Source organism: Nansenia antarctica (assembly GCF_963989245.1).
Source record: "Nansenia antarctica genome assembly, chromosome: 12".
NCBI classification, from domain to species: Eukaryota; Metazoa; Chordata; class Actinopteri; order Argentiniformes; family Microstomatidae; genus Nansenia; species Nansenia antarctica.
This window is the reverse complement of record NC_137682.1, coordinates 22,496,495-22,509,108: the sequence shown is the minus strand read 5'-3', so window position 1 is coordinate 22,509,108 and position 12,614 is coordinate 22,496,495. Positions and strand designations below refer to the sequence as shown.

At 45.9% G+C, this 12,614-nt stretch overlaps 1 protein-coding gene across 1 annotated transcript in view; it reads left to right on the top strand.

Moving 5' to 3' along the window:
• cwf19l2 (CWF19 like cell cycle control factor 2) overlaps positions 1 to 12,276 on the top strand; it is a 42,812-nt gene extending 30,536 nt beyond the window's left edge. The window contains exons 14-20 of the mRNA XM_080543648.1: positions 2,355 to 2,492; positions 8,348 to 8,560; positions 9,088 to 9,204; positions 9,756 to 9,911; positions 10,120 to 10,200; positions 11,708 to 11,809; positions 11,995 to 12,276. Of these exons, the coding sequence (XP_080399774.1) occupies positions 2,355 to 2,492; positions 8,348 to 8,560; positions 9,088 to 9,204; positions 9,756 to 9,911; positions 10,120 to 10,200; positions 11,708 to 11,809; positions 11,995 to 12,135 (948 nt within the window). The 3' untranslated portion in view covers positions 12,136 to 12,276. The remainder of the gene's footprint in view (positions 1 to 2,354; positions 2,493 to 8,347; positions 8,561 to 9,087; positions 9,205 to 9,755; positions 9,912 to 10,119; positions 10,201 to 11,707; positions 11,810 to 11,994) is intronic.
• The last annotated feature ends 338 nt before the right edge of the window (positions 12,277 to 12,614 follow it).

Below are 12,614 nucleotides of genomic sequence, written 5' to 3'. Positions count from 1 at the left end.
TTCTTATCCTCTATCTCTCTCTCCCTCTCTTTCTTATCCTTTATCTCTCTCTCCCTCTCTTTCTTATCCTCTATCTCTCTCTCCCTCTCTTCCTTATCCTTTATCTCTCTCCCTCTCTTTCTTATCCTTTATCTCTCTCTCTCTCTCTCTTTCTTATCCTTTATCTCTCTCCCTCTCTCTCTGTCTTATCCTTTATCTCTCTCTCCCTCTCTTTCTTATCCTTTATCTCTCTCTCTCCCTCTCTTTCTTATCCTCTATCTCTCTCTCCCTCTCTTTCTTATCCTTTATCTCTCTCTCCCTCTCTTTCTTATCCTTTATCTCTCTCTCCCTCTCTTTCTTATCCTCTATCTCTCTCTCCCTCTCTTTCTTATCCTTTATCTCTCTCTCCCTCTCTTTCTTATCCTTTATCTCCCTCTCCCTCTCTGTCTTATCCTCTATCTCTCTCTCCCTCTCTGTCTTACCCTTTATCTCTCTCTCCCTCTCTGTCTTACCCTTTATCTCTCTCTCCCTCTCTGTCTTACCCTTTATCTCTCTCTCTCTTCCTCTCTGTCTTACCCTCTATCTGTCTCTCCCTCTCTTTCTTATCCTCTATCGCTCTCTCCCTCTCTGTCTTACCCTTTATCTCTCTCTCCCTCTCTGTCTTACCCTTTATCTCTCTCTCCCTCTCTGTCTTACCCTTTATCTCTCTCTCTCTTCCTCTCTGTCTTACCCTCTATCTGTCTCTCCCTCTCTTTCTTACCCTTTATCTATCGCTCTCTCCCTCTCTGTCTTACCCTTTATCTGTCTCTCCCTCTCTTTCTTATCCTCTATCTCTCTCTCCCTCTCTTTCTTATCCTCTATCTCTCTCTCCCTCTCTTTCTTATCTTCTATCTCTCTCTCCCTCTCTTTCTTATCCTTTATCTCTCTCTCCCTCTCTTTCTTATCCTCTATCTCTCTCTCCCTCTCTTTCTTATCCTTTATCTCTCTCTCTCTCCCTCTCTTTCTTATCCTCTATCTCTCTCTCCCTCTCTGTCTTATATTTTATCTCTCTCCCTCTCTTTCTTATCCTCTATCTCTCTCTCCCTCTCTTTCTTATCCTCTATCTCTCTCTCCCTCTCTTTCTTATCCTTTATCTCTCTCTCCCTCTCTTTCTTATCCTTTATCTCTCTCTCTCCCTCTCTTTCTTATCCTTTATCTCTCTCTCCCTCTCTTTCTTATCCTTTATCTCTCTCTCTCCCTCTCTTTCTTATCTTCTATCTCTCTCTCCCTCTCTTTCTTATCTTCTATCTCTCTCTCCCTCTCTTTCTTATCCTTTATCTCTCTCCCTCTCTGTCTTATCCTCTATCTCTCTCTCTCCCTCTCTGTCTTATCCTTTATCTCTCTCTCTCCCTCTCTTTCTTATCCTCTATCTCTCTCTCCCTCTCTTTCTTATCCTTTATCTCTCTCTCCCTCTCTTTCTTATCCTCTATCTCTCTCTCTCCCTCTCTTTCTTATCCTCTATCTCTCTCTCTCCCTCTCTTTCTTAACCTCTATCTCTCTCTCTCCCTCTCTTTCTTATCCTCTATCTCTCTCTCCCTCTCTTTCTTATCCTTTATCTCTCTCTCCCTCTCTTTCTTATCCTCTATCTCTCTCTCCCTCTCTTTCTTATCCTCTATCTCTCTCCCTCTCTTTCTTATCCTTTATCTCTCTCTCCCTCTCTTTCTTATCCTCTATCTCTCTCTCCCTCTCTTTCTTATCCTTTATCTCTCTCTCTCCCTCTCTTTCTTATCCTTTATCTCTCTCTCCCTCTCTTTCTTATCCTTTATCTCTCTCTCCCTCTCTTCTTATCCTTTATCTCTCTCTCCCTCTCTTTCTTATCCTTTATCTCTCTCTCCCTCTCTGTCTTATCCTCTATCTGTCTCTCCCTCTCTTTCTTATCCTCTATCTCTCTCTCCCTCTCTGTCTTATCCTCTATCTCTCTCTCCCTCTCTTTCTTAACCTCTATCTCTCTCTCCCTCTCTTTCTTATCCTCTATCTCTCTCTCCCTCTCTTTCTTATCCTTTATCTCTCTCTCCCTCTCTTTCTTATCCTCTATCTCTCTCTCCCTCTCTTTCTTATCCTCTATCTCTCTCTCTCCCTCTCTTTCTTATCCTCTATCTGTCTCTCCCTCTCTTTCTTATCCTCTATCGCTCTCTCCCTCTCTTTCTTATCCTCTATCTCTCTCTCCCTCTCTTTCTTATCCTCTATCGCTCTCTCCCTCTCTTTCTTATCCTCTATCGCTCTCTCCCTCTCTTTCTTGGTAGACAGAGATTGCCCAGAATCAGGATGGTATTGTGATGATAATTATCTCTTTCCCTCCCGACACCCCCCGCCCCCCCCCCCCCTGTCTCCCCCAGATTGAGACACACAGAGATGGGGAGAGAGTGCGGTATTTCCAGGATGATGACAATGTTGGTTTGAAGGACATGGTGAAGAGGGAGAAGATGAGCTCTGCTGAGGACCAGAACGCCCTCTACTCCCGCATGGCTGCCAAGGTAGGCTACAACATGGCAACCCAGACAGGCTGCATCACTACAACATGGCAACCAGACAGGCTGCATCACTACAACATGGCAACCAGACAGGCTGCATTACTACAACATGGCAACCAGACAGGCTGCATCACTACAACATGGCAACCTAGACAGGCTGCATTACTACAACATGGCAACCAGACAGGCTGCATTACTACAACATGGCAACCAGACAGGCTGCATTACTACAACATGGCAACCAGACAGGCTGCATTACTACAACATGGCAACCAGACAGGCTGCATCACTACAACATGGCAACCTAGACAGGCTGCATTACTACAACATGGCAACCAGACAGGCTGCATTACTACAACATGGCAACCAGACAGGCTGCATCACTACAACATGGCAACCTAGACAGGCTGCATTACTACAACATGGCAACCAGACAGGCTGCATTACTACAACATGGCAACCAGACAGGCTGCATTACTACAACATGGCAACCAGACAGGCTGCATTACTACAACATGGCAACCAGACTTGATTGATTGATTGATTGATTGAAAACCTTTATTGTCCCCAATGGGGAAATTTTGTTGTCAAACAGCTCAGTTAGGGCAGAAAACATTCAATACAGAAAACATTCAATAAAATACATAAAACAGTGCAGGCTCAATAAGTAAAAAGTTCCAAAAGTTCCAGCTCCAGGTCTCCCCCACCCTGCAGGGCCTGGTTGTAGAGTCGGAGTGCAGCTGGAACAAAGGACTGTCCAAATCTTTTTGTACTTTGACGGGGGAGAACAAATCTGTGGCTGAACTTGCTCCTCATCCCCGCCAGCTCGCAGTACATCGGGTGGGAGGGATTGGCCAGCATGGCCGCCAGTTTTTTCCCCATCCTCTGTTCTGCCACCACCTCTAGGCTGTCCAGCCCGGTCCCCACCACAGAGCTGGCCTTCTTCACCAGTTTGTTTAGCTTCGCAGCATCCCTGGCACAGATGTTTCCACCCCAGCAGGCCACGGCGAAGAACAGAACGCTGGCAACCACCGACTGATAAACCATTTGCAGCAGCTTGTTGCAGACACCGAAAGACCTCAGCCTTCTCAGGAAAAACAGTCTGCTCTGCCCTTTCCTGAGAAGAGCCTCGGTGTTGTCAGTCCAGTCCAGTTTGTTATTAATTTGTACTCCCAGGTACCTGTAGGAGTCCACCCTCTCGACTTCCACCCCCTTGATGGTGATGGGGGCTGGGGTCCTTCTCTTCCTCCTAAAATCCACCACCAACTCCTTTGTTTTGCTGGTGTTAAGCAAAAGGTAGTTGGTGTCGCACCACTGCACAAAGCTCTCCACCAGGGCCCTGTACTCCTCATCCCTGTCGTCTGTGATGTAACCGACGATAGAGGAGTCATCCGAAAACTTCTGCAGGTGGCACTGGTCGGAGCTAAACTGGAAGTCGGAGGTATAGAGGGTGAAGAGAAAGGGTGACAGAACAGTTCCCTGGGGGGCACCGGTGTTGCACACCACCACCTCAGACTGACAGCCCTGCAGTCTCACATACTGACGCCTGTCTGTGAGGTAGTTGTGGATCCAAGCCGTCAGGGAGACCTCCACACACATCACTGCTAGTTTGTCAGCCAGCAGTGATGGCTTGATAGTGTTAAATGCACTGGAGAAGTCGAAGAACATGGTCCTCACCATGCTCTGTGGCCTCTCCAGGTGTGTGTAGGCCCTGTGCAGCATGTAAATGATGGCATCCTCCACCCCCATGCTCTCCTGGTATGCAAACTGCCGGGGGTCCAGGAAGTCCTTCACCTGGGGCTTAAGGTGTTGCAGCACTAGCCTCTCCAGGATCTTCATGACCTGTGGTGTCAGGGCGACAGGTCTGTAGTCGTTTGGGGTGCTGGGCCGTCCCTTCTTTGGCACTGGGACGATGCAAGAGGTCTTCCAGAGCTGTGGCACCCTCCTCAGTCTTAGAGATAAACTGAAGAGATGTTGGAATGAAGAGATGTTGGAATGAAGGTACTGTGTTTCACTCCTACCAGATATCATTATTCTACTCTGTTGATGCGGGTACATTTGTATCCTAATTCTGTCACAAATAGTGTACAAATCTGCTGAAAACAATTCCAACATCTCTTCATTCCAACATCCCCATGTGAGATGCTAGCTCCACAGGCTGCATTACTACAACATGGCAACCAGACAGGCTGCATTACTACTACAACATGGCAACCCAGACAGGCTGCATCACTACAACATGGCAACCCAGACTAAATGACAACAATAGGAACCTGGCCACCGTGCCTTGTACCTTAACTGACGTCTGGGTCTCAGACACGAGGGAGGGTTAGGGTTAGAGCCCCCATACCGTTTTTTGGCCACCGATCACCGATAATCTATGAGCAATATCAGCCAATATACTGCCGATACCGATCAAATAATAGCCTAATACTAATAGGCTAATAAAAAAACAGAAATGAGTGTAGAAGAGACATTTAACATTTAGAGCCTCCAATAAAGCGAGGCCTATGTCAGTACTCAGTACCTCATCTGGCAACCTGAAACACCAGAGCTCTGCCAAGGCTGCCGTTGAGTTAGTGCACTGTGTTTCACTCCTACCAGATATCATTATTCTACTCTGTTGATGCGGGTACATTTGTATCCTAATTCTGTCACAAATAGTGTACAAATCTGCTGAAAACAATGAGAAACAATGCTACATTTTCATTTAACTGTCTGTTCAGCCTTGACCAGTAACACACACACCTACACACACACACACACACACACAGACACAGACACAGACACACACACACACACACACACACACACAGAACAGGCTAAATTGTCTCAGTGAAGGTTGGCCATTCGCTCGCAGAGGACTGTGGGTAATAACTGGAGAGTGAGTCACTGCAGCGGACTGATGACCTCATCACTCTGTGCGAGGAGCGGGATGATTGCGCTGCGTGTGTCCATCTGTCCTCTGCAACGTCTCTGGCACTCTGTCACATGGGAGCGTGGGTCTGCCACCAAGCTGACAGACATTTTTAAACACGAATATTTCTGACAGAGGAACAATTTACCGTAAAAATCAGTATTTACTATATTCATACCTCAGTAGTACTCCTTACAGTACATTAGTTGAGTAGATCCCGCGCATCCGATGAAATCTTCTGGCCTCAATTCCATGCGAGTGGAACAGGTTGGCACCAGTAATTGCCATTGATGTGATAGGGGAGCCGATGACACCCATCTCTCCTACATACATCTAAGAAGCACCCCGGGAAATCAAGATAGACTTGTCAGAAATGTGTAGAACACTAAAAGTATTATTGGAAGACTTCAGCAGATCCCGGAAGAGTGGCAGTTTTCCCCATGTGAGATGCTAGCTCTACAGTGTTGTACGTCAGGGCTGTGGTTCCGTCTCTGAGAGGGGAGCAGCCATGTTTAATTTGTCAGTCCCCCCGGAGGGATAACACAATGAACAGCCCTCTGGGAGTTGTACTGTCAGATAGGAAGTACATTTTTTTTCAGATGTAGAGAAAGAGATTGGGGACTGACAGGGCTGTGTGCGTGTGCATGTGTGCGTGCGTGTGTGAATTTATCAATCTGAATGTGTACCTCCACTCTATCTCGCTGTCTTTCTCTGTTTCTCTTATAGATAACATGTCAGTAATGAGTATTTTCTGTGTGTGTGTGTGTGTATGTGTGTGTGCGCGAGAAACCTGTATTAATAAACACCATGAGATGTCGTGTGAGTTACCATGGCGATATAAAAATGAAAGCAACAAATGTTGCACCTTTTAGCTCTCTCTTAGCGATGTCTCTTATCTTCACAGCTCTCTCTCTCTCTCTCTCTCTGTCTCTCTCTCTCACACACACACTCTCTGTAGCTCTGCTGTAGGCCTTCAACAAGGGTTTATGCTCTATAAATACCACTACAGTTACCATGGCACACTATCTATAAATACTGATTCTAATCAGTTAGATATCATCTGGATGGAGAGGGAAGCTCATTGTCTCTCCTCAACATCTCCAGTTCCCTCTGGCTTCAACAGTGTGTAGTTCTCGGTCTTTGGGAGTGCCACAACAAAGGGGTTGAATACAATTGTCTTTTCAGTTTTTCTTTCATTTCATTCTTCTAACATGTTTTAGATGTTGGTTTTCCCAGGGTGTACAGTGTGTGAAGCCAGGTGGATCTTCACAAACGCAGATAATTCAGACTGACGAGAGACTCCCATACCGGCAGACAAATTCTCTGTATCAGAGTGTCGTGATGCAAGAGTCTGTGACCGACTCGATAGTAGCTCTCGCAAGTCGTTCTCCCTAGATAGACCTATAAAGGCAGCTTTGGTCCTAAGTTAGCTCTGAGTATTAGTATCAGTATTAGCATTTAAGTGTTCTATAAATATGGTTCCAAACAGGCATGTTGCCGTTTTCCAACATCCCGCATTCTCATTGGTCGAGGCCCCTGTATCCACTCAGAGCACCACTACTGCAGGAGTGGAGGCGTGGTCAAGTGTCGGACAAATTCACGGCTTAAAATGAAATGTAACTGGATAGCTGCGCATGCATACGCTCTCATAAAACTCAAGCAGTGAGGTGCACTGATGATAATGGAAGATTCAACGTTCCTAACCACACACACACACACACACACACACACACACACACACACACACACACACACACACAAACATGGTCTCCATGAGGCGAAGTTTAACGTGTGGACAAAACACTATAACATGGTGATATTATGTAGGTTCTAGCCCGGCCTCTCTCACGGCAACGTCCATATTCCTCTCATATCCGAAAACAAATATCGCGATACATTTTTTCATCTCACCGATTTGAATCGTCACAGATGTTGTATCGATAATGAACTACATCGCGATGCGTTGTTACATCCCTACATACATTTCAATAGCAGAATTGACAACAAAATGTTATCAACAGGCGAAGTGTGATATCCTCAAGACATCCAAGACGTCCAACACCTGCTTTTCACCTATACTTTGCCTCCTGAGACTCTACTGCCCCTCTTGTACTGTCTCTTCAGTGCCCCTCTTGTACTGTCTCTCCAGTGTCCCCCTTGTACTGTCTCTCCAGTGTCTATAAATACTAAAATAAAATAAATAAACCTTTTCACGATGACGGCCGATGGCCCCTGGCCTGAGCTAGATTACTCTTCCGGCTACGACTGGTGGATTGATGATTCACTTCCTCAGTCAAATGTATTGATTGTAAGTCGCTTTGGAATAAAACGTCTGCTAAATGTAAAAAATGTAAATGTAAAAAATTAAAATGTCCACCAGGCATGCTCAGTCAACTGTAAGTAGGTGTTCCGGCTGTGAGAGGCGGGGGCGGGGGGGGACGGGGACGGACATTGGTCACCATTCACACTGGGACATCAGACGATCACAGTCTTTGAATCAGCCCCATTTAAACACATTCAAATCACAACGACTGTCCACTGACTCCATCTACGACTTCAGACATCAAGTTAGGTCTCTCTGATGCGCTGCTAAATGGACACACAAACTTACACATGTTTAACACGAGAACAGCCGTGCCTCTTTACAATGCTAAGCTGATATTTACACACAACGACCACTAGTTGGCCGCTTGTAAATTAGCCTGCTTCCTACACAGAAAACCTGCAAAACTGCTTATCCTGGTGTGATTTTGAAAATGTAAGGATACTGGGGTGGTAGAACGCACATATCTAGGAAAAGTCATGAAAGGAGGGTCTTGAAATTTGATCGAGTGCAAAGACATAACAATTTCCTTTACTCACAGGGTCAAATGACCCCTCATGGCTGTTAATCCTTCCACTTCGGCCTCATTGTCTCTCTCTCTCTTTTTCTGTCTCTCAGATGATGGGGAAGACGGACGGCGACAACTACACTCTGGATGACATGTTTGTGTCGAGCGCTGCTCAGAGAGAGGGGGAGGGCAGGGACGAGGAGAGGATGAGGAGCAAAGCCATACAGGAGCACCGGCGCCTGGCTGCTACCATGGACAAATGCCAACACTGCTTCAGCAACCCTGAACTCCAGAAACACCTGATCATTGCTATAGGAACTAAGGTGGGTATGGGTGTGGGTGTGTGGGGGGGTGAGAGTGTGTGAGTCTGAGAGAGAGTGTGAGAGAGAGAGTGTGAGAGAGAGAGAGTGTGAGAGAGAGTGTGAGAGAGAGTGTGGGAGAGAGTGTGGGAGAGAGTGTGAGAGAGAGTGTGGGAGAGAGTGTGGGAGAGAGTGTGAGAGAGAGTGCGAGAGAGAGTGCGAGAGAGAGTGTGTGAGTGTGAGTAATAAGCCGAAACGTAACCGTAATCTGAAATATTGCCTAAAATGTCCAAAATATACAGCATTTCAATAATGTAATAGTGTTCTCCAGGTGTATTCTGACTGTGTGTGTGTGTGTGTGTGTCCAGGTGTATTCTGACTGTGTGTGTGTGTGTCCAGGTGTATTCTGACTGTGTGTGTGTGTGTGTCCAGGGGTATTCTGACTGTGTGTGTGTGTGTGTGTGTGTCCACTGTCCAGGGGTATTCTGACTGTGTGTGTGTGTGTGTGTGTGTGTCCAGGTGTATTGTTGACTGTGTGTGTGTGTCTCCAGGTGTATCTCAGTCTGCCGGCGGGTGTGTCTCTGACGGAGGGACACTGTCTCATCGCCCCGCTGCAGCATCACTGCTCCGCCACCGGGCTGGACGAGGACGTGTGGGCCGAGATCCAGGTCAGCCTAAGAAACGTCTAATAATTATAATAATAATAATAATAATAATAATAATAATACATTAGACTTCTATTGTGCTTTTCTAGACACTCAAAGACGCTTTACAAACTGAAAAGATCGAGTAGTAATAATAAAAAGAAACCAAAAAAATAAAGTATAGGGGTCTAATTACATTTTGATGACTAAATCTAAATCTAAGTGTCTTTGTAGGACAATCTTCTCTGTATACTACAATTACACCTAGATCTCGGGCGGAGAAGCGGCGAACAAGCAACGCCAGCGTCCTCTCTCGACCGGCGTTTTTGGAAAAGTAGAGTCAGTGCTATTATGATATATATATATATAGGTCTGTAGTCGCAGATGGAATATAATGAGGCCACGCACTCCCCCATCTGTAGGGAACGTAGAACCCCCCACTATAGGGAGCAGGGAGGTCAGGTGACTGGCCTTATGGGTTCCTTCATTTAAGAAAGGCGTCCGAATGATCCGACGGGGTGGGATTGACATGGGAGTATTCATCTGAATCCGGCGCCGTACACTTGTGTTCCCAGGTGTTCCGTCGTGCGCTGGTTCGTATGTTTGAGTCCGACGAGGAGGACTGTGTGTTCATGGAGACTCACATGAACCCCAAGAGACGACAGCACATGGTGCTGGAGTGTATCCCTCTGCCTAAGGAACTGGGGGACATGGCCCCGATTTACTTTAAGGTAGGTGTGTGTGTGTAGGTGTGTGTGTGTGTGTTTTTGTCGTCACTTGTCTGAGAGCCGTAACGGTGGGGCGGGTGTGTGTCTTCTAATGTCCTATATCTACCTGTAGATAACCCTGGATACACAACCCCCCATACAGGACGTGTGTGTGTGTGTGTGTGTGTGTGTGTGTGTGTGTGTGTTAACCTGTGTGTGTGTGATCCTGTAGAAAGCCATCATGGAGTGTGACGAGGAGTGGGCCATGAATAAGAAGGTTGTGGATCTCTCGTCTAAAGACATTCGCCAAGCTGTAAGACACATTTCTCTTTTCTTTCTTTCTTTCTTTCCTTCTTTCTTTCTCCTTCCTCCTTCCTGTGTGTGTGTGTATGTGTATGAGCGTGTGTATGAGCGTGTGTGTGTGTGCGTGCGTAGGTGTACTGTGTGTTGTGTGTGTGTGTGTGTGCGTGCGTAGGTGTAGTGTGTGTGTGTGTGTGTGTGTATGTATGTGTGTGTATGAGCGTGTGTGTATATTTATGTGGCATGATTGTGTAGATGTGCTACAGTTATAATTGATATATTCATCATGTCTCAAAATCATATTGTATCTTATCTTACTTACCATCTTATCTTATCTTATCTTTTCTTAGTACTACCTCTACTATACTACTTTTTCAAAATATATCAATAATAATTCAACACATGAGTTCAGTCCATTCAAAGTGGAGGAGGGGTCAAGCTGTCAATCAGAGGGAGAGGGACCCAAGTCTCAGACACAGGAAGTCCATCTCCTCAGCCAAATCTGGAACCCCGGAAACAACTTCCTGTTTCTGCCTCTTCCTTGGAGGCTCCTCCTCCACCTCCTCCTCCTCTTCCTCCTCCATAAGTCTGGCCTTCCTCTTCTTCAGCAATGCTACTGAACGAATGATGGCCTCTCTATCTCTCTGGTGGTCACTCAAAGCCCTGGACATCAGTCCCTTGTAGATGTGGACCAGACGACCCTTATCCTGCTCAGACAGGTTGTGGTCGTGCATGGTCTGGTAGCAGTGGTGCTGGAGCACGGTCATGTTGTGTCTGAACCGCTGCTCCCAGTTCAGCCAGGTGTCCCAGGGTGGGAGACCAGGGGCGGCTGCCTGCACAGGTGTGTGAGGCTGAGGAGAGGGAGGCTGTAGAAGAAGTCATGATACATTCCTGAATAATTCTTGTTACAATGTCATTTCTTCACAAATGATGCAGTTTTACAAATACTTAGAGAGTTGTAGAGAGTTTTGGGCGAGAGAGAGGTACTCACTGGAGATGTGAGCCGAGGCTTGGTTGCACACCTGCAGCAGAGAGCACCTGGAGTGTGGCAGAACGGTCAACTTGTTGAATATGGACGCTCATTTTTGAAACATTTGGAATTTTAGCTTGTAGAAATAAGTCACAGGTCTAGTCTTGGGGTTGTTACCACCAAAACTGAATTCCATTCAACATTGCTGCTTATTGACCAAGCATTCTAATCTCAAACATTCTGCTGAAGTTGCTAGGATTGATTGTGACATCAACATATTCAAAAGTAATTGCATCTTTATAATTCTTAGTTTCTATGGCAATGAGTCAAATGTGTATATTTTCAAATCATATTTTGCGCTCAGCAACCAAACATTCTAAATTCAGAGATTCTAAATGATTGTGATGGCATCAAATCTACTGTGTGTGTGTGTGTGTGTGGTATATTGCTGGGATTTAGGTTTAGAGTAGTTACTGCAGCTGGTATTCAGTGGAGGATGTGTGTTTTGGTAAATATATGTGTGTGTGTGTGTGTGTGTGTGTTCTCTCAGGTTCCCCGAGGTCTGCCATACTTTGCCGTAGACTTTGGTTTGCAGGGGGGCTTTGCCCACGTCATCGAGAACGAACAGAAATTTCCTCACTACTTTGGCAAGGTCAGTGTAAAGGATGGAATGTCAAATGGCATGTATGTATGTGTAACGTGTATGTATGTGTGTATGTGTGTGTATGCATGTGGGTGTGCTCATTAGCATTTGGTTGTACTTGTACAGTGTGTGTAATGTGTTTCCATGTATGAGACGGATGGTCAGGTCTCTCTCTCTCCTCTCCGGTGTTCCAGGAGATCGTCGGGGGGATGATGGACCTGGAGCCTCGGCGCTGGAGGAAGCCAATCAGAGAGAACTTTGACGACCAGAGGAAGAAAGTTCTCCAGTTCTCTCAGTTGTGGAAACCATTTGACTGCACCAAGGCTGATAGCTGAACACACACTCACACACACACACACACCATTATAACAAAAGCATAAGAGAAACATTATTATGCTTTGAAATGTTTTCATTTGTTTTTTGTCGAAATGATGTTTTTATAATCTATGTTGTTAGGTTAACATGCTCATTGAATACGATGCTGATTGTTTTTACTGGGCTGAATAAAATGTTTTAAAAGTAAAACAGGTTTATCGTGCATGTGGTATTGTGGGTTCTGCCAAAAGCACCTGTTTTGGACAGCGAAGCATTGTTTCTTCTTTTGGTTCTATACGCAATAACCGCCTGAAGTCTGTGACACATTGTACCCACCAGATGCTGGGTATCTCCTCAGGCGATGCTCTGCTAGGCCTGTACTGCAGCCATCTTCACTTGTTTCTTTTGAGGTATTTTTGCCTTAACTCTCCTCTTCAACACACGATCAACAATGCATGTTCACTTAGATTCAAATCTGAGGATTGACTTGGCCTGCCAA